The 27813-nt window shown below is 39.7% G+C and overlaps 1 protein-coding gene across 2 annotated transcripts; it reads right to left on the bottom strand.

Moving 5' to 3' along the window:
- Positions 1 to 870: 870 nt before the first annotated feature.
- On the bottom strand, positions 871 to 26081 carry LOC141512629 (guanylate-binding protein 6-like). Of its 2 annotated transcripts, XM_074221719.1 has the most exons (11): positions 25940 to 26081; positions 22629 to 22824; positions 19021 to 19148; positions 13687 to 13796; positions 10978 to 11174; positions 8388 to 8633; positions 6701 to 6981; positions 5667 to 5879; positions 4940 to 5042; positions 3725 to 3918; positions 871 to 1257 (listed from the first exon to the last, which is right to left on the bottom strand). In XM_074221719.1, the coding sequence occupies exons 2-11, from the start codon at positions 22816 to 22818 to the stop codon at positions 1039 to 1041; spliced, it is 1881 nt and encodes a 626-aa protein (XP_074077820.1). In that variant the 5' UTR covers positions 22819 to 22824; positions 25940 to 26081; the 3' UTR covers positions 871 to 1038. The 2 variants fall into 2 exon arrangements, with proteins under 2 accessions (XP_074077820.1, XP_074077821.1); XM_074221720.1 differs by lacking the exons at positions 22629 to 22824; positions 25940 to 26081 and adding an exon at positions 21761 to 22589.
- Positions 26082 to 27813: the final 1732 nt, after the last annotated feature.

Here is a 27813-nt window from a genome sequence, read left to right as displayed (position 1 = left end):
TTTAGTATAATACTCAAAGATAATTCTAAAAGACTTGTGATGGGAAATGCCATCCAAAGAAGGAACAGTGGAGTTTAAATGCTGACCAAACTTTGCTACCTCCAATTTTTAAAAGTTGTCTTATATATTATATCTTTTTTCTCTCTCTAATGTTTCTGTCATTTGGGCTTGACTCTTCTTTCACAACATGATTAATATGGATCTATGTTTAGTGTGGTTATGCATGTAGATCATGTATTAGATTGCTTTCTGTCAGGGGGAGGTGAAAAGGAAGGGGAGGAGGAGGAAAATGTAAAACTCAAAACTTTGCAATAGGTTTTGTTGAAAGCTACCATCGCATGTATTTGAAAAAAAAATAAATATTTTTTTTAAAAAAGAATATATTTGGAGTCAATTTTAAGTCTCCTCTTCTGGGTGACTTTGGGCATATCACTGGGTATCTCTGTGCCTCAGTATCTCATAATATTAATAGCATTTTTCTTTGAGGTTTCCAGAGAATTTTGCTCATTTGCTCATACCAAGCCTGGGAAGTAGATGTTATCATCACCCCCTTTTGGGAATAAGTAACCTGAGACAGAGAGATACAGAGACTTTCTTAGGTTTCCACAGCTTGTGTCTGATGGCAGATTTCAACTCAGGTCTTTCTGACTGCCCTATCCTTTGTACCACTAAGGAATCATGTGTAAAATAAGGCAGGTAAATTCCATGACTGTCCAGGTCCCTTCTAACTCTGAATGCTGAACTATCAAAAGAAGAGGAGAAACTCAATCTTCCTGCCTTTCCCACCACTTTCCTTAAAGCAAATAAGGCTTTCTTTTAGTAGAATGAAGCCTCATTTCACCAATACATCGAAAATGGATGCTCTTCATATGAATTAACTATGATGTTCTTTATTCTGTTTAGTGACCTTCAGCTTTACATAAAACTTGGCTGAAATAGAAGCAGGAAGTATACACTGGTTCATGCATACACAAATCAGAAAATCTTAGTATACAAACATATCCTTTAACTTTTTTTGAGAAACTGAAATCCATTTGATTATTTGCCCAAATTTCCCAATGATTTTACCCCCAAACCAAGGTATTTTCCTGCACCAGGTAAGTGAATTAATACATTGCCAATACTATCTAAAAATGAGTGCAACCAGGAATGCTTTGTTTTCTCAGCATTCTTAATCTTTTTTTGTAGGATCTCCATTTGTCTCTTCATCTCTTCAGCTTTCTTATGAAATCCTTCCTCCATCAGCCTTTTTTGTTCCTAAGAGAAAACAAAAAGCACATCAGCTTTGCCCATTGGTTAGTCCCCATTCCACCAATTTATTTCTCCTACATGAAGTGTGATCTCTAAGTATATTAGAAGAGAAAAATGCATAGGGAATTTCTCCTCAAGGGGCATTCCTTGGCAGTGAAAAAAAAAACATCCAGACTAGGTTGGACTTCTTTGCAATGACTCAGTACTTCCCCACTATGAGAGACAAGAAGCTAGACTTCAGAGCCAATGTTGAAATCTGTAAGAGCTGAACACAATATCAGTCAACTTGGAATCATGGTCCTAAAAGAGTGAATGAAGTGGTAACCATGCTGCACTTGGAGTCAGAAAGATATGAATTTGAATATTGTCTCTGACATTTATTAGCTATGATTGAAGTCATATTTTTTAATCTCTAATAGTACCTAAATTACCAGATTGTTGTCAGGATAAAAGTGAGATAATGATTGCTTTGTAAACCATACAGTCACTTATAAATTGCTAGCTATCATCTGCAGCATTATTTTCAATTACTTAATCAAGTGGCCCAGATGTCCACATGTTTTAAAAATAGGCACAAACCACTATGTAGAGAGTGACTCAGTAACCTGATCTTTTGATCAACCCCAAAACAAATGTGAATCTCTATCTGTTGACTCCATTAATGGTCTGGACTGCCTCTGGCCAAACTCCATGAGTTTAGGCTAGGTCTGCCCCATCTCTTGGTCCATTGAGTAGGGATTATTGGTAATGGCCCTAAGTAAACAGGTCAGCTACTGGGCATATTCTTGTCCTAGGACCCAGTAGTTTTGGACTTAGGTAGGAGGGTACAATGGACTCAATCTGGGATACTTGGCATCATTCTAACCCACCAAACCATAGGGGATTCTGGAATTTAGTTTCACTGTCCAAAGCACTGAAGATTACAGATGACTCCACAGACTTGTTTTGTTTTGTTTTGTTTTGTTTTGTTTTGTTTTGTTTTGTTTTGGTTTGGTTTGGTTTGGTTTGGTTTTGTTTTGTTTTAGGATCTTTGTTGAGACCAAAGAAGCTCTGATCTGAATTCAGGACTTTCAGTTAAAAAGCAGGTTGAGTGGTGACAAATCCAAAACAGTCCCCATTGAGGTTTCATTCTACATGCTATGGTATTAGAAATACCAATCACAGGATTGTAAAGGTTCATGGCACTTTGTGATTTTTCAAGACTTTTTTTTTATTACCAGATGTAATAGAAACTTTCTGCAGTCACATCTTAGATAAGACAAGGAAATGTGACTGGGTGCAGAAAACAGTGTCTTGTCCCCTAAGTTTATATTTCCTCCTGTGTCTTTCTTGGCCCCTGTTCTGATTTGCACAGGGCAGCATGGCCTTATTGAGAGCCCTAGAGTCAGGAAGACCTGGATTCAAGTCTTCTCTCAATACTTCCTGGCTATGTGACCCAAGGCAAGTCATTTAACCTCCTCAGTGCCCCAGGAATTCTCTAGGACAATCCCTGCAGGATGGTGCTGATTTACTGGTAGAGGAAATTTTCTCACTGCAGTTCCTTCCATCAATGAGGTCATAGGGTCAGTTCATTCTCTCTTATACTTGTAAAAAGAGTCGAGAATTGGTAGATTGACTCACTTTGGGGGTGGAAGATGGGGGGAGGGGGCTCACATTTAGCCCTCTACAGTTTTTAGATATTTTATCCCTAAGCAGATGTGAACTTTGACAAGTTTAGAAATGGAAGTTAAGCCAGGAATGTCTGACCTCAGGTCAGAGAATGTGTGCAGACCATCTCTGGTCAGAGATAGCTGACCAGGAAATAGAAGTCAAAAATATCCTTAAACCAGAATATATGTTAATTAGGATGGCCCTGGATCTTTGATCCAAAGAGTTGGTCCTTAAGTTCTAGAATCTGCTTCTGGAGAGATAAGTAAGGCCCAATCCAACTGAGACTCAGAGAAAATCATGAATCTCTTATAGAAGAAAAACCACTGAGGATTGTTCTCTAGATAGATGACTGTGTTAAAGTGCTGTCTTGTATAAATGGGATGTAGCAGAAAAGCTACACTTAGGTCTTTGCTCTGAACTAATTGTGTCTTCTGTTGGACTAGAAAAATACAGATTTTGGTAGCAGATTGTGAACCCTAAATGTCACAGGTTGAAATTCTGTAGAGTTCCTTGAATGTGGAATATAATTGCCTGAGCACCTCATTGTGAGAGTTGGGGGAATGTTGTAAAAGTGACCCCAAAATCATTTGCTCTATACAAAAATTCTGCACCCTTAGTGAGGCAGATGTGATCTATCCTTTATTACAGATCAGAAAATTGTTGATGAGGAAAAAGATGTTCTGATGAAAAGTCCAGGAAGCTTTGCTCTTGACTATGCTTGACTATGCAAATTTGCCTTCCCTATATGTCTCCTCATTTCTTTCCTGTCATGGTGGTGATGTTGCTTCCTAAGTATAACCACTAAACCCAATTGCTTGTGTACCTTTAGATTATGATTCATAATCATTTCCTGTTTTTCCAGAATTTGGATCCTATCTTCTTCCATTTTCTTTTTCAATTGGCTGATGTTTTCTTCATAACTTCTCTTCTGAGCTTCCATCTTTTGCTGCATTTCCATTTGTTCCTGCTCCAACAATTTCTTCTCCTTCTCTGCTGCTTCTCTTTTGACCTGTTCAACTGTTTGATGGAATAGAAAGCATCAAAAGATTAAGTCAGGTGAGGCTAGTTTTAAATCTAACATTAGTGAACATCCATTTATTAAGTGTTCACTAGATACCAGACACTGGGCACTTGAAACACATTTTCTTTCTTTTTTTAGGTTTTTGCAAGGCATTGGGGTTAAGTGACTTGCTCAAGGTCACACAGCTAGGTAATGGTTAAGTGTCTGATACTGGATTTGAACTCAGTTCCTCCTGATTTCAGGTCCGGGTTCTATCCACTGCACCACCTAGCTGCCCTGTCTCTGCACTCTTGAGAAAGAACAAAAAAATTTTAAACAATTCCTGCCCTCAGGGAGCTGTCATTCAGATGCAAGATACATAGATAGTTATTGGGAAGCAATATGAATGAAGAAGGCAGTACTAAAAGTTGAAGAGACATGGAAAGACATTCTGAAGAAAGTGAGATCTTAGAAGAGGTATGGGTAAAGAGGCAGAGCATTAATTAGCTTAAGGAATAGCTACTGGAAAGATCTGGAGATCAGAGGCAACTCCTTGTGCCTGAGGAATTGCAAGTCAGTGTTGCTAAAATATTCCAAGCAGTAAAGTGTAAGAAACTATAAAGGCAGGAAAGAACCAATTTATGAAAGATTTTAAATGTTTAGTGGAAGGGTCTATAAATGATCCTGGAGGTAATAGGGAGTCATTGAAAGTCTCTAAGCAAAAGGGTGACACATAATGTTTTCTCCTGAACTCAGGACCTAAACGACCTATGAGAAAAAGAGTGAAAATTCTTAAATATTTTTATTTCTTGATTAAACTCAGAGAAGTAGGTCTGAGCAAGTCTTGAAGGAGTAATCTTTCTGATCTACTGGTTGTAGTCACAGTTGTTCTTTACAGATTTAGCAAGAACTGGAACAGTAGAGAAAAAGGAATCCCAGGAAAATCTTCATGTCACATGGAGGCCCCAAAGGGAAATTTCGTTCCAAACCCACCAAATTCCCTGCATGACTATCTCCTCACACCCCAGCTCCCTGTACCTTCCAAGGCCTTCTCTTGTTCACTGAGAGCTTGATCTGTCTGCAGGATGGATTCTTCTGTCATTGCCAGTGACTGCAGAAACCTTTGGAGGACCTCCTCTGCCTGGACAACCACACAAGACACACACGCAAACACATAATTTTTCCCAGATTGAGTCAGATGCTGAGAAGAGCATGAGCTTATATATCTCAGCAGAGACATTATGAAGAAAACATCAACCAATTGAAAAAGAAAAGGAAAAAACGAGGATCCAGTTTCTGAGAGAACAGGAAATGAGCTGAACTATATAGGCTAAATTATTCTTCTTATTAAAAGGTATTGAAAACATTTTGGGGACATGGTTGACTCAGGAGACTAAACACGGAGACCATTGATGTGACCTTCTTGTCAGGGAGTAAAAAAAGTCAGATCACAAGGAGGTAAAGTTCTAAACATGCCATTTCCTTTCAAGCTTGAACATGAGGTCCAAGGGCAAGCTGCTTTAGGCCTGGTCTCTTATGATCCTCACATGGTCTACTTCCTAAACTGCACAGCATATTCTCTGAACTGAAAGAAGAGATTTCTGTCAAGAATTTCTAGCTGAGATGTGAACTAAAAATTCAAAAGTTTCTAGTCATTCTCCTCTTGCGTGCTTATTGGTAGGAGAAAGTCACTGCTCAAGATCCAATGGGATCAGTGGTACCTCCTTGCTGAGTCACCATTCCTGATCTCCAGGTTCTTGCTCACCTTTACCCCTTTCCTGGGCACTTCATGATAATTCTTTATAATTTTTTCCCTTTCTTTCCGATAGAGCTTGTAACCCCCTGGAATAGAGAAGGTGCCTTGAGAAATGGCTTCCATCAGGGTTTCTGTGAAATACTTCAGTTTAGCTTGACAATATTGAGTTGATTCTTCTTCATTTTGGCATATGAATTCATTTTTCTTCTTCTCTAAGATTTGCTGCCAGTGAGGAGAGAAAGACAATCAGAGAAAATGAAACAATTTAACTGATAATAATAACAGATCATGATTGACATGATGCCCCATAAATGATCAAAGTGCTCTATTTCATTGGGAATGGAGGAAGATTCTAAAGAATCTGTTAGGAGGAAGGTTTTTATTTGGTTTTCTAGAAATAGGCATTGTGTAGTAGAATAAAATGTAAAATTCTGACTTGGGAGCTGAGATACTTAGGTTTTGACTTTAAATCTGCTATGTTACCATGGTCAAACACCTATTCTCTTTGGGGCCAAAAGTCCTCATTCCACAAAAAAAAAACCCAAAACATGATTATATCACATGATGCTCCATGTTTCTGCCAGTTCTAAAAACCTATAATAGTGATGACCCCTTTGGTATGGTCCAAGTGAGGACTACCAGACTGGGTAAGACTGAACAGATGTTTGGACTGAGAGGAAATGCTCCTAGAAGGGGAGTAGTGATCTAGGAATAGGAAGCTGTGTAGATATTAGTGTTTGTGTGAGTTCAAGAAAGACTGCAGTGTGCAATGAGCGAGCTAGGATATCAGCTAGTCAGCAGATATGTGAGTGGGTAATGTTTTGTCTTCTAAGAACTGGTTTCAGTGTGTCACAAGGAAGGGGCATCTTCTCATGGCAAGGGAGATCCAGACCTTCAAGCTTCTAGCTCTGTAAGGAAACCAGAATCTTCTCTTATGAATGGAGGGTATAGTCCCAAAGGTTAAAAAACTAGGAAAAACTAGTCTTTAGGTTTCACTCAGAGAAGGGAGGTAAGAAGGGAAGGATAAATCAGAGAGAACATACCACCAGTTCCTTCTGAAACGCATGTGTCTCATCCTTGAAGGAATACTTCAAGAAAATTGAGATGGCTTCTTTCTCACAAATTGTATGTAAGTTTAGCAAGTCCTGGAGAGTTTCGGTGGGCAAGTCCACCTTTAGGTTCATCTGCTCTACATAATGGTTGCTAGCTTTTTGTACAGCAGCTGAGTTCTCGGTCTGAGCCAATGCCAGCACCGCATTCTCCAGGCAGGGGATGTCTCCACTAGAGATTGTCTTCACATAGCTCTCCAGCAGCTTCCCCAAACCTGATGCACAAGATGAAATGGAAGATGAAGCAAAGAACAAGCTTCATTTAATTTGATTCAAGAGTTCTAGTAAAACTCAAGGCTTGTCAAGGATGTCTTTGAATATATTCTTAGTAAGTGGCTTCCAATCACAACTCGTCATTTATAATCGAAGTGGAGAACATTATGGCTCAAGGAAACCCCTTCTATGCTTTAGCAATTTAAATAGTTAAAAAGTATCAATTTTTATCCATCCTAAATGTGCTTCTTGGCAGATCCTATCTTATTTTTCCTAATTTTGACCTCTGGGATCAAGGAGAAGGAATATAGCTTTCTTCCATAGACATGGAAGATTTTTGATTCTTTCAATAATTTTTGTTATCTTGTTCTGGAAATGTTGGACATTGTCTATGTCCTTCCTAAAGTGAGATGCCTAAAACTGAACACAAAATTTCAAACATGCCCCATGTGGATCCAAAAGCTTGGCTCATTCTTGGCAATGAAGGCTTGAATAACTTTGCATTTGAGATTACTGATTCATATTGAGGTGGTAATCCATGTAATTCTTCAGATGTTCTTCCCTTGAACTATTTTCTTTCTCTATCTTCCCTATTCTCTAGTTAAGTTGATTTTTGAACTTTGCATTAATTCTTTTCAAGTTTCATCATCATCTTTCATTTAGTCATTTTTTTTTCCTGACAGGATCAAATTATATCTCATTTTTTTAAATCAATGCATTCAATGTATTTCTGAGTTCCTTTCCATCTACACATTGGGTCACCATTTCATTTACATCATCTTTAACTTTGTCAACATTACTGAGAATGTTCTAAAACCTTGAGGAATGGCTACATGGACTTCCCTTCAATATGAGCTCAAGTTATTAATGCCTATGGGGGGGGGGTTGGTCATTTCATATATTTTTATATCTCTGTCTTGTTCATAATCTTAGTAAATATTCTGTTGAAATCTAACTGTGCTAAATTGACACGGTTTCTCTAATCTATCTCAATCCAATCACAGTGTCAAATAAGGAAATTTGCTTAATCTGCTGAATTTTAGTGACCCCCTGATTCCCTTTCTTAGTGCTTATAAACCATCCCCTTAGTAATATGCTCTAGAATATTGTCAGGATTAAAAAGCAAAAGCACTAAATCCTACTCTCTTCACCTTTAGAAAGTTAAGCTCTCTACACCTGCAGCATCTTTCTAATTTAATTTATCTAATTTAACCCTCACCAAAGATCACTGATATTGTCTGAGTATATATTCCCATGGATTTTTATGCTGAAAGTTAGGGAAACAAAATAAAATCCTAGTTCATAAAGAGAGTAATGGAAAAATCTTGCAATACCTGTATCCTTACAAAGAAACTAAGAAAACATATCCTATCCCAATTCAGTATGCTTTGGAGGAAAGAAAACTTACGAGTCCCATTGACCTTGATACCCCCATTAAGGCTCTTAGCTTTTGCATTGGAAAAGATGTAAGAGCAGAAGTTGTCTGCCTGTTGCTTGAATGCAGACTCCAGCTGACTTTCATGGACATCTTCAAGATGAGCTAAGATTGACTTATCATTTGTTGGACGATCAAATGTAAAACACTTTCGTTTTGGAAAGAATTTTCTGATGCATTCTCGTGGAAGGTTAGCCATTTGAACTTTAGGATTCTTGCCTGAGGAAGAGGAAAACAGATTATTTTAAGGACTGGTATAAAGGGGTGATAAAGATGCTTAAGATCAGTAATTCCTGTATTTAAGTTTTCATGTATCAGTCTAAGGTAGAATGATCAAATTTTTAAAACTAGTAGTGATTTGGGGAGAGAAAATTAAAAATCAAGCAACAATTCACTTTTTTTTTGGTAAGGATAATGTATTATGTTATTCAGAGCCGCCACCTAAAACACCTGGGATTTGTACCAGATCTGAATGGAGCCTCTCATAGATTTATAGTTGATAGCTAGAACTCACCATATAATTCGACTAATTATATGTAATGTAGAAAGAGAATTATGGCTCTGTAAAATGAAAGGCCCAAGAATTAAAGGATAAGATCAGGAAGGAGGGCATCTCAGGAAGGAGATTCTCCTTGTTTGAAGTTAATAACGCTGTACCACTACAAACAGAATTTGCCTTTGAGAGCAAACTATCTCAGAAGTCATTCTCAACACTTCTTTCTCACCCATATCCTCTGTAACCAATCAGTTGCATTCTCTAAATAACATTTCTAGAATTAATTGTCTTCTGGCCACTTACACCCTAGTCATCTTTGTTCAGGTTCTCATTACCTCTCACCTGAAATTTTGGAACATCTTCCTAATTAGTCTTCCAGCCACCATTTCTTCTTCTCTCCTACTCATCATAGATGCATTACCAAATTTATATTCCAGATGAACAATTCTGATTATCCAAATATTACTTAGTTCAAGCAGATATCCATAGACCTTCCTTAATGCCTCTGGTACCAAATACAAGCATGACTCTTATGCTATCAACCCTTTCCCAATGTAGTACTAATCCTTCTAGAATGAATTCATAATATTCTCTTTAAATCCTCTGTTTCTCTCACATTGGCCTTCCTATTCTCTGTATGTGACATTCCATCACTCATTTGTGTGCTTCTGTCCAGGGAGTTCCTGTTACCTTTTCTCTTGGAACCTGTAACTCTCTGCAGCTCTCTGTTCTGACAATACCTCCTACAGAGGCCTTATGACCCCTGAACTTCTTTGATCCTTTCTACCTTCCTAGTTCCCCATATTTATTCCAAATATGTTTTTACCCACTTCTCTTTCACATGTTTTCCCCCTACCGGCATGTACCCTTTTTGAGGATAGGCATAGGCATTTTTTCCTTGTATGCTGAGCACTGAGCATAATCCCTTGGATAGAATAGGGATTAAATTAATGCCTTTGGACTGGACTTGAAGGAGTACATTGTCAAACATGGTTTATAGACATCCCTGACTACATGCCATTAAGGTGTTGCCCGTCTACAATGAAAAACAATGTATAATTAGAAATTTGTATTTAGCTTTATTACCCATTATGAAGCATTAGAAGAAAAGTTACTAGAGCAATGATAAAGCTGAATGCAAACACCTGATGGTCAGTCAGATAGCTTCAGGATAAGCAATTTGAAGATATATTTGAGAGATATAACTAATATTTCTCTAGGGTAGAAACTTTCTGAACTCATTAGCCAATGATTATAAAGCTGATTTTATTGGGAGCTTTTGAAGTCCAAATGCCCCCTTAATAGATGAGGAAACTGAGGCTCAGAGACATTAGATGACTTGCCCAAAATCACACAGGAAGTGAGCACCAGAGATATAATTTGACCTCAAGTCATCTAATTCCCAATGTACTTCCGATTGTGATGTACAACATGCCTTCTCAAGGACATGGCTATCTATGTCTCCTTATGAACAAAGTCTAGAGAGGAAAAATTCTTCAGGCTGTGTACCAGACCAAATGAAATAACTTTTAAAATCAAGTCATTCTCTTTTAATGAAATTACATGCTCACCAATCAACTGCAGGATATACAGAAACATCTAGCTCCTTTTGCAAGTTCAAAGTACATAAGTCATCACAGAATTTGGCAAAAAAATCAGTTATCTCAAGAACTATTCCCCTCTCTTTTTAGGTTTTTTGCAAGGCAATGGGGTTAAGTGCCAAGGCTACACAGCTAGCTAGGTAATTATTAAGTGTCTGAGACTGGATTTGAACTCTGGTACTCCTGACTCCGGGGCCGGTGCTCTATCCACTGCGCCACATACATAGCAGCCCCGCAGGACTATTTCCTCTTAAGAGAGTTCACTAGAATATGCAAATTATGGAGCTTCCAAAAAACTGACCGGGAGAGCTTTTCAGTCTCCATTTCAAGAGTCCATGAGATTTAAAAGAATAAGCCTCAGGAATAAACAGTTAAGCTCCAAAGAAATGCAAAAAATATTTGGAGTACATTTCTCCACTACTGTCCAAGAGCACTGTGTGCCCAATTTTGATTTTTGTTAAATTACCTTTACTGAGTTTCAAGGCATTTTCCAGGTACTCGTCGGGAGTGATGGGGCGTCCATCTAGTTCAAGAGTCAGGGTGAAATCCCGCACAGCCCACACAAAGTCTGGGAAGAAACCCACAAACTCTGCTGAGTCTTCTTCTCCATCAGCATTGGGTGAGGACTTGACCTTGATTAGCTCTGTCAGTTCTGTTACATATCTAAGATCATGAATAAGGAAAAGGAAACATCCACAGCAATAGCAGCTCCCAGTTTAACTTGTAGGATCTTCCCTCCAGTGAGTCTTATCATTTCTCTCCCCCACCTTCCCTTCTGACTTCATGGGATTTCAATCACAGATGCAGAGAGGGAAAGGAAAAGTTTTTCAGAGGAGTCCCTGGTAAACTTGATGCTTCTTTAGTCAACTTGGTGAGACCCCATGTCTCAGTATGATTCCTGATTGCCATAATTTTAGAACACAGGGTCTTTTACTGAGCCGGTCTTTATTAAAGGAGTATTTATTAAATGATTACTAAGTATCAGGCAGTGTTCTAAGTGGTAGACCATCAAATAAAGGCAAAAAAACATGGTCTTGGCTATCAGGGAGCTCCAATTTGAATGGGGGAGATAATATCCATATAAGCATATATTATATATATATATATGTATATATGGATGTATATGCTTACATATATTGATAACAATCTTAATATGTGCACATATTTATGCATAGAAATGTACATATATATGGATATATTTTCACACACATTGTATAAATGTCAGGGATATCCAAAAGAAAGCCACTAATCTGTGGAAACTGGAAAAGGTCCCTTCCTGAAGTCAGACTTTGAACTGAGGAGGGAAGAAGGGAAAAGGGAGAGAATTCTATGTGTGAAGGACAGTCAGTAAAAAGATACTTTAAGTAAAAAGAATGTCAAGAAAGAAGAACTGCAAGGAGGCCAATGTGGTTTGATGATAGAGTATAAGGAAGAAATGGACCGAAAATGTAGTCAAGAGAATGTTTTTAGGGGCTTTAAAAGTCAGAAATTTTTTATATTTGATCCCGGGGGGTAATAGGATCCACCACAGTTTATTAAATTGATAATGGAGTGACATCATCAAATCTGTGCATTGTGAATGAAGCACCAACTGGATGGAAGAGACATTTGAGCAAGAAGACCAACCAGCAGTCTATTGAAATAGTCCAGGGGGTAGATGATACCTTCACCCAATGGTAGCAATATATGAGGAAAGAAGAGATAACATGGGAGAAATTATGAAGATAGAAATGAAAACTCATTATTACAAATTGTGTACAAGGAATGAGAGTGAAGAGTTGAGGATAACACCTAGGTCAAGAGGCTAGAGACCTTGGGAGATGGAGGTGTTCATTAATAAGCAGTGAAGAGAGAATGATTTTGGAGAAAAGATAATTTTGTTTGGACATGTTGATTTTGAGATTTGTCAGAACATCCATTAGAACATGTTCAAAAAGCTACTAGAAATGGGAAGCTGGAGCCCAGCAAAGAGGTTAGGACTGGATAAGAAGGTTTGAGTATCAGAGAGATTACATCTGAAACCACCATTATAACTGAAACCACAATGGGATGAGCAAGAATGTAAAATGGAAGAAGAAAACTCAGTTTGGGGCAGAACTTGTAGAACACCAAGGTCAGTGGCTATGATTGAAAGAAGATCCAGCATAGGATGTTGAACAAAAGTCAGGACAAGTAGGAGGAGAAACTGGACCATGAAAAGCTAGGGAAGGTATCAAGGAGAAGAACGCGACCAACAGAGGCAAAGGCTACAGTCAAATCAAGGAGGATGAGGACTGAGAAAAGATCAGTCAATATGGTCATTTTTGAGATTTCTAGTAACTGCATAGAGGTTTAGTTGAATGATGAGGTCGGAATGCAGATTGTAGAGGGGTTAGAAGAGAAGGAATGGGAGAGAAATAGTCGTACCGATTAAAGATATTCTCCGGAAGTTTTACTATGTAAGAGAGTAGAGAAATGGGATTATAGCCTTTCAAGACAGTACAATTGAGAGAAGATCTTTTTTTTTAGGTTTTTGCAAGGCAAATGGGGTTAAGTGGCTTGCCCAAGGCCACACAGCTGGGTAATTATTAAGTGTCTGAGACTGGATCCTGACTCCAAGGCCGGTGCTTTATCCACTACGCCACCTAGTTGCCCCGGAAGATCTTTTTAAGGATGGGAGTGACATGGTTGATTTTTAAGGTGACACTGATACAGCCTATAAATTGGAAGGGATTGAATATTAGCTAAAGAGCAAAAAAATGATAGGACAACCTATTAGATGGAATCAAGGTAGCATGTAAAGGGTTGCTTTGGGAAGGAGAGAAGTCACTTCTTCATGTGATACAGGGATAAAAGGATGGGATGGAGAAGAAGACATATGAGTGGTGTGAGATGATGACTGGGCAATGATAAGGTAGAGGATAAGATGGAATGATTAGGCATTCCAGAATCCATTAACATGGAAGTGGAATATTATATGTAATGGCAAATTCAACTAAGGTCCATGCCTACTTTCATTTGTGAGGATCACTCAATCTGGTTTGGGAGCATTAACAAGAAAGTTGGCCACCTAGTGATTCTGGGTAGAATAACTCATTATGAGAGATCCTAAAATATGGATAGTTTACCATGTATCCTGGTGAGGGAACATTAGTTTTGAAGATGTCATGGATATTCTGAAACTCTGAAAGGATACTGCATCTGTTCTAAGGCTTGATGGTTGATGGTACTCATGCTGTTGTAGACAAAGGTACTGCTGAGCAGGATGGCCAGGGCAAAGATCCATGAATCATTCTTGGAGTCCCCCTACAAAGCAGATTATGTCAGTGACTCTATTATTCAAACCTTCATCCATGACACTGCATGACCTTTAGAGTCAGTGGTCAGCTCCACTGGAGTCAGAGAATATTAATCTATTCAAGATTTGATACTTTAGGGTTGGGGCTGAAGATTTTGGTCTAAATGTTTGTCTTTCATTTGCAAAAAAAAAAAAAAACATAAAGGGAGATGATATCATGACAAGCACATAAATTGGATTTTAGTGGTGTGCTAAGTCACCAGCTTCATTTTCTTCTCCATATTATCTGAATCCAGTGGTTAAGTGACTTGCCTAAGATCACACAACTAGTGTCAAGTATCTGAGGCAGGATTTGAATTCCCATTCTCCTGATTCCAGAGTCAGTGCTCTTTTCGCTGTACCACCTAGGTACCTACCAGGAATCTATGCTTAAAAGATGATCTATCATCTACCTATCTCTTTTTCTTTCTTCTTTTATTCTTCCTTCCTTTCTTTCTGATGGTCGATCTGTGTTCTATATTTTGTATTTGACTTTCTTCTAATCCAACCAGTCCGAGGAAGGTCAAGGTCAGCAAAGCTGGAATCTATTTTTGCCTTCAGTTTCTATTTTAAAATATTATTTTATATTTTCCTCAATTAAATGTTAAAATAACATTTAACAGTTGTTTCTATTTTTAAGTTTTGAGTTCCAAATCCTGTCCTAACTTCCTTCTCTTCTTCCTTCCTGAGATGTAAGTAATCTGATATAGGTTATGTGCAATCATGCATAATATTTCCATATCAGCCACTTTGTAGAAGAGGAAAGGGAAAGAAAGAAAGAAAGAAAGAAAGAAAGAAAGAAAGAAAGAAAGAAAGAAAGAAAGAAAGAAAGAAAGGAAGGAAGGAAGGAAGGAAGGAAGGAAGGAAGAAAGAAAGAAAGAAAGAAAGAAAGAAAGAAAGAAAGAAAGAAAGAAAGAAAGAAAGAAAACAGAGAGAATGAAAGAAAGAAAGATGGGGCAAGGAAGGTAGGAAGGAGATAGAGGGGGGAGGGAAAAGAAAAAGGAAGGGAAGGAAAGGAAAAGGAGAAGGGAAAGGGGGAATGGGGAAAAGGGAAAGGGAAGGGAAGAAGAGGGGGAAGGGGAGGGAAAGGGAGTGGAAGGGAAAGGGGGAAGGGAAAGGGGAAGGGAAAGAGAAGGAAGGAAAAGGGGAAAGGAAAAGGGAAGGAAGGGTAAGGAAAGAAGGGAAAGGGGAAAAGACAGGAAGATCATACATTTCAGTCTGTATTTTAATGTCAGTTCTTTCTCTGGAGACATCTAGTGTGTTTGTTCTTGAGTCTTTTAGGACTGTGTTGCTGAGAATAGTTGTCATTTACAATCCTTCATGGTACAGTATTTCTGTTAATGTATACATCTTCCATCTTGGACCCCAAAGCCATTATTTGGGGAAAGACTGCATTGAGGAAGGAAATTATTTTGAATAAATGACTTTACTTCATTGTCATGACCATCACCAAACTAATAAACAGACAGGCCCAAGAGGCCTGGAAAGGGTAAATGATCAATCCCACCAGCAGTTCAACCCCAGCTCCCATCAGCCTGGATAGAAAGTTGAACCGAGGTGCCTCCATATAAATTCCTCCTCTTTTATGGTACCAGAATCCTTGGCATTCTCAAGTGGCTCTATAGCAGAAACTGATAAGATTTTGTCAGTAGAAATGACATTAAAGAAAAGCTATTACCAAGTGCATTTCCTTACACTCTAAAGAAATACCCTGGCACCTCTGTATCTGATTTGGAGGTGAAATCTCTTCTAGGTTGTCTCATTCATTAGAATGGAACTCCCTGAAGATATTCAATAAAGTACTTTGTCCATACACTTAGAAAATGTTTTTTTCATTCATTCATTCATTTATTCATTCATTCATCTTTCCTCCAAGAAACTAGAGAAAAGAAAGAAAGGTTGGGCACTTTATAGTAGAATATAAAATTAAACCCTACTGTTGTCTCTTTTTTGTAAGATTTTAAGTTTCCCATTTTTCTCCCTCCTCCCCTGACAGAAAGCAATCCAATATAGGATCAACATTTATAGCCATGCTCAACATTGGTCCATATGGATCATTGTCTCTTCTTAGGTTCAGGATGGACCTATGTCTGAATAGGACATCCCCAAAAGAACACAAGTAAGCAAACATACTATAAAAACTGATTGGCAAAGACTGAAAGGCTTTTGCTCAGCACAAGGTCAGATTATAATATACATTTCACAATCTCCCTGGATTTCCCTTCCTTTTTCTGTAAAAAGAGGTACTAAATTTATATCCCCTTGAAGTGTTTTTTCCAGATCAATGATTCTAAGTCCAGTTGAAACTTGGGTCTCATATTATATACAGTGTTCAACAGAAAATAAAAAGAGACAAGCTTTATGTTAACTTTTAGGCTGAGCCATGTCATTCCTGTGCTCAAGAAATTTTAGCGGTTGTCCATTGTCTTCAGGATAAAATATAAATTCTTCTTTATCAGTGAGGCTCTATTTTATGTTCACAGATATGTGCCTATATTTCTATGCTCAGTATTTCATGATTTTTACAGATTCTGTCCCATGCCTTGAATGCTCTCTCTCTCTCTCTCTCTCTCTCTCAGGCCAGCTCTTCAGAAGAGCTTTTCCTGATTTCCCAAATTCACCACTCAAATCACTTTATGACTTATTTAATATACTGTCTTCTCTCCAGGTGTCTGTAAACATATTAGATCTCTGGTATTTGGGTACTATTGTAGCCTGACATTCCAGATCAACTATGGGTTCCAGATTGCTTGTGTGTGACTATCTGTATTTTTTTCTGTGTCTGTGTGTATGTGAAGAAGGATTTGTAGTTCTCAAATGGCTAGTATGAGTATAGCAACAAAGATTAGCAACCCTCAAGATAAGTACCAAATGGAGCCCACCTGGCCTCTATTTTTATATAGGAAAGGTTCCATCTGATGCATATCTATCTGTATTATTCATTTTGTTCTATTTTCAAGGTAGTAGATCTAAAGTCATGTTAGCCAAGGTGAGAAAATAGATATAGGGTGGGAAGGCTCATTCTTCTACCTGTCCTTAATGTTCAGATTTTATTAAAGAACTTTGGGAGATACAAAAAAAGACTTCAGTTACTCAATGTTGAACTTTGGAAACTTGGGGAAATTTTGGAGGTTAGGGATATAAGGAGACTAGAGATGCTCATGGGCGTCTTATATGAAACAATTTTAAGGTGCTGAAGGGACTTTGTAAGTCTTCTCCACAGCTTTTTTCGTTGTCAAGGGATAAGTTGGTCACCTGAAATCTAATCACCACCTGATCTTTTTTCATTTCTCAATGCCTTCCCTACAATTGTCTGTAGCTTCTGATTGGAGAATGCAGCACTAAAGTCCTCCAAAGCCTTCTTTTCCAGGGGGCTCAGATCAAAGCTTTCCAAATAATGCTCCATTTTCTATCAGCAATCCTTCTTGGTTTTGACTCCATACAGTATCATGCCCTAACACAGGAGTTCTCCTCTTCCTTTCCCCCATTTTCAGCTTCCTTTTGTCTTCCTCCAGGTTGTAAGCTTCTTTTTCTTTCCTATTTACCACCTTATTTATATGTTTAGCATAGCATCTGGCAGCTAATAGTTCCTAAATAAATTTTTATTGAATTGCTGTGGCATGGTCATTATTTTTGGGGGGAGGACAATAGTACCTTTGCTCTTATGACTTCTTAAGACAATTTCCTTTTGAAATTCTCCCCAAGAATGTGGACCTAGGTGGGGAAAAAGGAAACTTTGCCAGGAGTCTGGGGCCTTATTCTAGGCAGTAATTTCAGTTTTTTTACACTCCAAGAGGATGTATAGATCCCTTACAGCTACAAAACTTCAAAAGAACAAGAATATTAAAAAAAAGCAACCACAAATCAGATATAATAGAATGCATAATAGGTTTACCAGTTTTCTTGGCTTTTATATACACCTTGCCAATAGTTCACATCTGTGCATTGTTTTGCCAATGCATTTTACACAGATTATCTCATCTGAACATGATAATAACCCTAGAATATAGGCACAATTATTATCCTCATTTTACAAATGAGAAAATTGTGTTGCAGAGGATTCAAGTGACTTTCCCAGGTTTATTATGCCAAGTGAATTGAATTTGAGTGAGGGTGGGCTGAGTCACTAGCCTCAGTTTTCTCCTTCAGAGTTATCTAGTTCCAGGGGCCAAATATGAATCAAGATAATTAGAAATAACCCTGGCTAGAGGCAATCGGGGTTAAGTGACTTGCCCAAGGTCACACAGGGAAGTGAGAAGGCACTGAGAAAAAAAATCAGGATGGTGATTAGATTTCAGGTGATCAACTTATCGCTTGACAATGAAAAAAAGCTGTGGAGAAGACTTAAAAAGTCCCTTCAGCACCTTAAAATTGTTTCATATAAGATGCCCATGAGCATCTCCACTTCCCCTTACGTCCCTAACCTCCAAGAAATTTCTGCAAGTTTCCAAAGTTCAACAAAGTGTTGGAGGTCAAATTTGAACTCGGTTCCACTTGATTCCAGGTTGATGCTCTACCACTATATTGACTAGCTGCATTTCCCAGGATCATCCAGCTTATGACTGTCTAAGGTAGGTTTCAAACACAGATCTCTCTGACCCCAGATCCAGCACACTCTCCACGATGTCCCCTGGCTACTCCTAGAAGGCAGGTCCTGGGTCTCTTTGATCTTTGTCTGCCCTGAGTCCAGCAGAACTTGGTAGACTGATCTTTTTTTTATTTATTGGTGAATTTATAGGAAAGGAACAGGTTCAGAAGTGGGTTTTCAAAGGCTTTTTAAAGAAATGAGAACTTCCTACAATAATTGGGATTCTCAAACAACCAGACATAGCTGAGGTCCAATGCCAACTTCTCCTGGCTGAGTCAGTGTGTTCTTTCAGCCCATCTATTTCTGCACTTGGAAGTTTTGGGAAGTCCTGGATACAATGAGAGAAGTGGGACCCTGTGATGGTTGCTCATGTTTAACTGTCATGACCTTCTTCCTCAAAGTGACAGCAGCAGCCCAGAGCCTGGGTCTCAGCCCAGGACCCACCCAGCTTCATCACCCCACAGACCCACTGCATGAGAATCCCTTGGCAACAACCCATTATACCCACCCAGGCCTGCCAGGTGGAGGGGGGCCATTCCTTCTAAGTCAGACAGAGGGAAGGGAATCAAATGAGCAGAAGGTCATTGATTCTTGATTCGATTTACCTTTTCCACATCTCCAAGACCTTCAGTATCAAGAAGAACTAAGACATGGTCCGGTTTGTGGGGATGATTGACACACCACATCCAGATGCCCTTTGTGTGGGACTGCACGGTGGATCCAAGGGAAAAGCCTGCAAGGGAAGGATGAGAGGTAAGGGAACAGTGGAGGCACGAAGCCTGGAGGCTGCACCAGCCAAAGCCTGGGTCCTAGAGGAGGAGATGTGAAAGTCCTCAGTGGGGAAAGAACAAGAAAAGGCATTGCAGTGAGCAGTTCTGTAGCACATTTTATGCATGTCACAGTAATCCTGTGTTCTAGGGGTTTCTTCTGTCTTCCATTTCACAGAGGAGGAAACTGAAATTGAGGGAGGTAAATCGATAGTCCAGGCCACCCAGCTTTCACACTCTGTCCTCCTGTCTCCCAGTCCCACATTATCCAATATCAACAGCTAAGGAAAATGGAATGCATTCATTTCCTTCACCCAGAGCACTGGGAGATCAGACTTCTGGGGTAAGATTTATGGTAAAGATGGTGAACAAGATCAATGAGAGCTGCAGATCTGCCAGGAGACGTCATGGTTCTTCACAGTGGCAGCCACCCTCAAGGCTACAAAGGGTTTGGACCAACCCCAGAAACCTGAGCATACAGAGAGCCAGGAAGCATTGAATCCTAATAGATCCAGGGAGACAGGACAGCTGTGTGTCCCGCCCCAGCCCCGGGGCCCAGGAAACTTTCAAAGACCTGAAGTGGCAGGAAACTAGCTGATCTAACAGAGGGAGAGAAAGTCTCTGCTTTTTCACACCTGCAGCCAGTTACACACAGAGCATGGAAATGGTATGATTTCCTAGAATCGAGCCAGTTTCAGTTTCATTCTGATTCAGCAAGTTGTTAGCCAAAACCTCTCCTTACATGAACTAGAAGAATGTGTCTCTACAAGCAGGGCGCCAGAAAAGGAAAGAGGCAGAAGCACCAGGCCCTGGGCTAAGCACTTCACAAATATCTGATTCTGACTACAACTCTGCAGCATGGATGTTCTGATTATATCCATTTTACAGTTGAAGAAACTGAGGAAAACCAAGATAAAGAGACTTGCCCAGAATCACATTGTCAGTGTCTACGTCCAGAACTGCATTTGGATTTTGACTCTGGATCCAAGATTCTGACCACTTTGAGGTTTGTCCAGAATGCCCACGAACCACAAGTCGGCAGGAAGGTGACACTTCTGCTTGACTCCCTTATAACCCAACTGCTTTCCCCTCATGGGAAATTTTCTTTCTTTTTATTGTTTGCTGTCATTTCAGTTTGGGTAGGTATTGGTTGATTGGTTATTTCTATTATTAGTATTATTTGCATTGTTTTAATTATCATTCTTGTTTGAGACTATGTTTTCTGTAGGCACTGAATGACCAAGTTTATTCTGACCTTTGTCAGTAGCAATGTAGGAGTAAAACCTTATACAGGTTTTTGTTAGAGGTGAGTGTGAGCTCCAGAGGTACCAGCTATTGTAGGTATGAACCTTACAAAGGATGCTGGGGTAGGAGTGCCTATTCACTGTGCAGAAGCACCTCTGGAAGATCTTTACACACAAAATGAGACATTTTAGAGGAATTTTAAATCCTGGGAGAATTTTCTAGAAACTAAACAATGAAACTGAGGCTCTATGAGAGCTTCCTGGCAGCAGGGATCTTTGCCAGATTCCCAGAGAGCTATCCAAGAAGGAGAAAGCAGGTTGGTGTGACTGAGGATGATACCCTGCTATAATTTCCTGAGAAGATGCATTTTTCATGAGGGATCAGTGGAGGAGGATTATCCAGGAGGTTTGTCCAGGGGGAGGTTGGTCAACTACTTCTGGTTCCCTAGATTGATGAAGCGATAGGTAGAGGCCATTTTGACACTGAAAATGTTCAGTATTAAATGAACCCAGACTTGATATGCTGTGAATGCTTAGTCCTTGGTGGAGCTCCCTTGAGATGGAAACCAGTTTGAACATTTAATAACCATGAATGCATTCTGTTTCGCAGGGGAACCTAGGCAGAAATGAAGTTTCATCAGAGACACTAATCTGGTGACAGTGATATTATATCATAATATATACCACATGTTTCCAAATGGGTCAATGATTTAAAACAGTATTAAAACTTGCATCATAAAAAAATTAATAGTAGATAGAAGATAATATTTTCTCAACTGTTAAAAGAAGAAAAGTTATTTTTCTTTGATAGATAAGTATGGGGGCAGCTAGGTGGTGCAGTGGATAGAGCACCGGCCCTGGAGTCAGGGTCACCTGAGTTCAAATTTGATCTCAGACACTTAATAATTACCTAGCTGTGTGACCTTGGGAAAGTCACTTAACCCCTTGCCTTAAATAATTTTTTTTTAAAAAAGAAGGAAACATATGAGAAAACATAACATATGAAATAAAAAATGAAAAGCACTCTAACCAAAGCCAAAGATAATGATTAATGTTAAAAACTCTGTTTAAACCAGTCTGTTTTGATCCAGAGTTATGGTTGTACATTAAGGGTTTCTTTTCTAGGTCTTAATTCATATGAGATATCCTGGAATTCAGATTTGATCTTGTTTGAGGATGACATGAGGAGGTGTATCCTTCTATCTAACCAGCTGTCATATTTGGGCAAGGAAGTGCAGGAGACCTGTAAATAGCTGTAAGCTGCAGCCCCTCAGCCTTCTGACAGTCTAGTCCACACACCCAAAATGCAGGAATGCAACAGGAGAGAAACAAACCTGCTGACAACAGCCCCTTACAGGCCTGGAAATCCAGCCTCAGTGAATCTTCTAGGTTCCTGAACAGAAGTCAGCATATGGCAGGAGGATGAAATCATCTGGATCAAGCTCTCCCCTCAAACCTTGTAGAAATAATTCAGATCCCATCTCCCCAGAGCCATGGGAAAAGAAGCCCTCTTAACTTCTAACCTGATCATCAGCCTCACTTCCAGCCTCACCAATCCAGTCATTATCCTAGGGAATACCCCCATTGTGATGGAAACACACTGTGACCACCACCAAGAACTGCCCAACAGCCACTTATTGGCATCCCCCATTAGCAGCAGCTAAGTCCCAGAGTCCTGAAAGTAAAAACATCCCCTTCACCCTGGCCCCCAACCTGAATCCAGCCCTAGGCAGCCATGGTCCAAAGGAACAATCCTTAGATCTGGCTGCCAACTCTGCGGGTGCTCTGTCTGGCACACTCCTCCTCCTTTTCTCTGTTTGCCTTCAATTCTCAGTTGAATTTAAGTGAGAAACTTTCCTTGCTCCCATTAATGTTAGTGCTTTTCCTTTAATGATTATCTCCAATGTATCTGTATAGATTTCATTTACATTCAGGTGTTTGCTTCTTGCCCCCCCCCATTAGACTGTGAGCTCCTAGAGGCTTGGATTGAATTGTCCTTTCTTTGTATCCTCAGTACTTAGCATTCAGTGGGCACTTAATAAATGCTTGTTGATGGACTGGAAGGCAACAGTAAACCAAGGGTCAATTTTTACATTTTTACATTATATGTTTGGTTCCAGACATGCCTTGTAGTAGCAACTTTAATCCTGGGGCATAATATCCTCCCGAAGTAATCTCCCCAAGACCAGAGACTCCACTTACCTCTGTTGTTTCCTGCCAGCCTGTTCATCAAGTAGGATTTTCCTGTACGATACAGGCCAACAATAGCAACCACTACCACCGGCTTGGTGATGGAAGAAAGAATAGCTAAGGCTTGCTGGTTTACTGTCAGTTCTTCATTCCTGTTTTCTACCAAACAGATGGGGGTCTTCATGGGCAGTGCTGATGCCATGGTCACCTGTAAATGTAGAGAGAAATCATGGGGCAGATGTTAAATAACTGTCCATTGAGAATTCCTAGCTTCATCATATATTAGTAACAGCTGAAGAGAGGATGTTCTACATTTGTGGAATTCTATTTTTAGGAAGATAGATATGGCAATGGCAGATAATGAGGGTGACAGTAATGACAATGGTCATAATTACTTTTATGGAGTACTTTCAGAGTTATAGAACACTTAAGAAATATTATCATGTACTTAAACCATGAGCCTGGGAAGTGAGTATAATTATTATTCCTGTTCTTACAGATGAGGAAATTGAGGCAATTTCCATGGTTTAAACACAGGTCTTCCTGACTCCTGGGTCAGTACTCTTATCCCCTGGATCCACTTGACCAGTTGTTTATTCTGTATCCCTAGGGATGTCCCCTAGGGGAAAATAGTCCCAATCTTTGAAAGTCCCATCCAGGAAGTTCCTATCTTGGACTATGGAATATGATTATTATCATATTCCTTTGCATTATGTTAATCCATTGACTATGGTCATGAGCTGGTGTGAGAGAAGGATAATATGGATCTGAGTTTAGGGCAAATACTTTAAGATAAATAGTTTTTATTTTACCTAGTGCTAGTCCCTTCTTAGTATTGCCTAGTGACTTGGGCTGATTTCTGCCCATCCATCCATCTCTTTTCCCACCTCACCTTGAGTTTCTCATTATTGCTCAATTTCTGTTTCCTGACACCTATTTTTTTTTATTTTTTAGATTTTTGCAAGGCAATTGGGGTTAAGTGGCTTGCCCAAGGCCACACAGCTAGGTAATTATTAAGTATCTGAGGCTGGATTTGAACTCAGGGACTCCTGACTCCAGGGCCGGTGCTCTATCCACTGTGCCACCTAGCTGACCCCGACACCTATTTTTGTCCTAAGGATCTCTTTGGTTTGATTCTGGCCTATGGCATTGTGCTTAATCATCAGCATCATGGCATGGTGGATAGAGTTGGTTGGAGAGTTGAGTAGTCATTGGATTAAATACTGTCTCTGACAAAACCTGGTTGCAGGACCTTAGCTAAGTTGAATAAGCTGTCATTGGTTCATGGATCTAAGACTTTAAATTGCATAACAATTGTAGGTCTACATTGGACAGGCATCCCGGGGATTATTACACCAGAGAAACATTGTGTCCAGACCAAAAAAAATCTGGTGGAATGATTTTTTTTTTTCCATTTCCAAATAAGGATCAAGGACCCCAACTTCTGAACTCCTGACAGGAATCCAGAACCAGCCTCTCGATGGCTGTTCAGACAATGGACTGGGACTCTGGCAATGGTGCAAACAGACCCCAGGTCCAGAGCCTTGGTTGAACCCAACCCTCACACAAGTAATAGAACTACAAAGAATTTTACGATCTTTTCTGAGAATTAGGAAATAAGGCCAAGAGTGAGGTCAGTTACCCTCCCTGCCTGCCTCCCAGGGTCACAAGGGACTCTTTCTGCATGGTTTGTAGATGTTTTCCCTGAGTTTCTGGTTCATGCCAATAGTCTGTAGATCTTTACTCCTGGGAACTTCTCAGGGCTTGGAACAAGGTAGTCAAACTACTGTCTGTATTAAGCCTGACATCATATATTATAGCTTTCATTATATAATGTGAAGCAGTACAAGCATTCTCTTGAATTTGAAATAACCAGCCTCTGGAAAGGGCAAGGAAAAACAATGTCATCACCTTCCTAGATGAGGCCATGTGGCAAGCTGGATATGAAGTTGGACCTGGAGAAAGGAGCAGTTGGACTCCTCTCTTAGCTCCACATTACAGCTGGGTGATCATGGACTTAATATTTCTATACCTCAGGTTCCTCATCTATTCAATGAACACAACAGTACAGTGCCTACTTCCTTGGCTTCTTGTGTGGCTTAAGTGAGATACTTTCTCTACAATACTCAGTGAAACTTAGAGAGTAATTCATATAGGCAATATTATTCATCTCCCTGCTTTCCCTGTTCATTCGTTTTAAGGTTTAGCTTGGACACTCACAATGATTTAGCTCATGGATTAGTCTTTTGACTGTAAGTGCTCACTGACAATAGATGATCCATAGGGGAAGGAAATAACAAACCACTTCAGTATCTTTGCCAAGAAAATCCCCATAGACAACTGGTCCATGGGGGTTACAAAGATTTAGATATGAATGAATGACTGAACAGCAATAACTCTTGCTCAATTTCCTAATGTGGAATCCAATTTTTGATTGGAAGCCAAGTCCCTGAATTCTCTTAATAGTCTGATGAAAGACTATCCCTGCTGTTCATACTTCTAAACTACACTGAGGAAGGAGCAAGGTCCTCTTCAGAGTAGTCCCCTGAAAAAACTGGGGAGATGAAGTGGATTTGCTAGTATACTCTCTCTGCATCTGTCACTGGCTGACATCCCCAGCCCACCTAGAAGATTCTGGTGATACACACCACCCTACTTGTGAGCAGTCCACCTCCCAGCTGATCTGATGTAGACATGGGGCCTTTGCAAACTTTCTAGATTCTCTCTTCTTCCCCCAAGAACAAATGCCCCTGCCACTAAGATTGTCTGAGTGACAGAGAACCAGGCCCTACATGCTTGAAATCCAGTTCTAGTGATTTCTTTTCCATTGGGCTAAATATTGTTGATTCTATATTCATAAGAGACCTTAAGAAATGATGTGGTTCCACCCCCTTCCTGTACATACATTACATGAGATGTGTAGGGAGAAAACTGTGTCTCACAGAGATTAAAATGTCTGGTCAGGGCCAGGCAACTGGGAGAGGGAAGAGCCAGGACTCGAATCCAGGTCTCTCATATCATGGCTCTGTCCTTTTCCCTTTCTTCTGAGGAAAGGCCTAAGCAGAATAGACAAGTCAACCCCAGAAGTTCCCCCTTTATTAGGGAAGGGAGGAATTGTTGGTCTCCAGAACTCAAAACCAGGGGCCAGGGTTAGATTTCTGTATGAGTAGCTAAGGCCAGAGGAAATTGTTCAGATAAATCAGCACCAAACATACATATCCTGTTCATGCTGCCCCCCTTCTCACTGGATTTTAATCCTGATACAAACTTTCAAGCTCCAGGGAAAAGATGCAGATAAAAGAAAACTTGGAAATAGCCCTCACCTGTTTCACGAAGCTTCTAGATTAACTGATGTTCCCAGATGTTTGGCCAAGTTTCCTCTTTCTCTCAGATCTTCCCTTCTCTTCTTTGCTTTTCCTTCTCTCCTCTCTTGTAGTTATGAAACGCTGCTATTATTTATAGTAGAAGAAAAGGATGGGAGGGACAGAAGAAATTGAAACCAAAAGCAAATCTCTCTTCCTATCTCCCTAAAAAGAGGAAACTAAAGTGTATGTTTGGATGGGGGCCCTGAGAAATACAGCAAGAATAGCAACAGAAGCATTTTCTAATGTCAACCCCCAACATAGCCTACACATCCTTTGTACTTCCTAGAATAAATAGAAAGCCCAGGGTCTCACAATGGCAATTCTTCAGGTAGATGACCTAGGTTCCTGACTGTTGACCTGAAAGAAGTGTTAAAATATTAGCAAAGCCTCCTATCTGCTGGCATTTCTTTAATGCTATGTGGCACAGCGGACAGTGCCAGGCTTCCAACAGGAAGACTCATCTTCATGAGTTCAAATTTTGTAAGGAATCCTGGAGTAAGAGCAGAAAGGCATGACTTGAAATCTGTGCCCTGAACCTTGTGTGCAGGAACACCTTGGGCAAGTGGCTTCATTTCTCCAGTTCTCAGTTTTCGCAGGCCTAAAATGGACATCACATCTACTTTTCGCTTTTGGCAGAACATTTTGTAGATCAAAAATTTATAAAATGTAAAGTAAGAGGATCAATAATGTATCTGTTTTATTGACTGTTGATATTTACAGTCTCATTCTCTTCTCCTGTTTTGTTGTTGTTTCTATGTGAAGTTAAAGGGTTTATTGGACTTAACATTTCTTGGATAGGTGCTCTCTGCTTTAGAAATACTCTCATCTCCTTCCTGGTTCCCATGAAATGTAATTTCTTTGGGGTAGGGACCCTGGTTTTGTCTCTGTGTCCCCCCTAGTGGCTGGTTCCTGGTCTATGACTGTTTAATAAACATAGGTTGAATGAATGAATGACATCCCTACTCTGTCTATTCACTGTATTTAGAATTTCCTTCATGAGGATTTCTAGCTTCTTTCCTTGACACACCAATCAGGTACAATGCCCGACTTTCCTACAAAACACCTGGCTCTCTTCTACTTTACATGAAGGAGCTGGAGGCAGGTGGAGAATAGACAGATGGATAAGAGTTTTACATAATCTGGGCTACAGTTTTTTCCCCCCCTTTGTTTTAAAATTTATTTTCCATGAACTAAAATCTATTTTCTCTCTTTCCTCCTTTCTCAGCTCTCTGTCACCTGCAGCCCCCTTTTTTGCAAGTCCCTGATTAGGAGAGAGCCTTGGGCCCTGCTCAAAGGAGGTCTCAGCCGTAAAAGATTACAGCTTATGACTTAATAAGTTTCAAAAGGGGAGGATATTGAGCCCCTAGAATATCCAAGTAGATTGTCCAACCTGGGGTTTAGAAGCAACTTGTCCAGTTTTTGAGACCCCTGGGACTAGGAAGTGATCTTTAGGAGTAGTTGAGACAAGGCTCAATCCAATAGCCGTGTCATATTTTGGCATGAATTTGGTAGGACCAAAGCTATGTAAATGTGTGAAGTGAGAGCAAACTGTTCAAAGACTGAGGTGTCATAGACCCTTAAATATTGGGGTGGGAAGGAAATATTTGTATCTGCTCTATCTTTGCTGGAAAAGTCTGTCAAAGTCAATTTTTAAAATGGGTTAATATGGAATTGGAGTGCAGGGAAAGGATCCCATCAGAATGACTCAGGTTACCCATAAATTCCTGAAGAGGGATGCAGCTGACCTAGTTCTGGGAGAATGAGGCTACATTTTTTTTTTCTGCTTTAAATTTATTTTATTTTATTTTTTGTCTAAATTATTATTTATTAAA

The sequence above is a fragment of the Macrotis lagotis genome, chromosome 2, assembly GCF_037893015.1.
Source record: "Macrotis lagotis isolate mMagLag1 chromosome 2, bilby.v1.9.chrom.fasta, whole genome shotgun sequence".
Classification (NCBI taxonomy): Eukaryota; Metazoa; Chordata; class Mammalia; order Peramelemorphia; family Peramelidae; genus Macrotis; species Macrotis lagotis.
This window is presented reverse-complemented; position numbering and strand designations above follow the sequence as displayed.

Coding starts and splice junctions, on each gene's coding strand:
- LOC141512629 (XM_074221719.1), bottom strand. CDS start 22,818: ATGGCATCAGCACTGCCCATGAAGACCCCCATCTGTTTGGTAGAAAAC. Junction 13,797..19,020: donor GTCTTGGAGATGTGGAAAAG/GTAAATCGAATC, acceptor TCTGCTTTGTAG/GGGGACTCCAAGAATGATTC. Junction 6,982..8,387: donor TATCAAGGTCAATGGGACTC/GTAAGTTTTCTT, acceptor CTTGTGCATCAG/GTTTGGGGAAGCTGCTGGAG.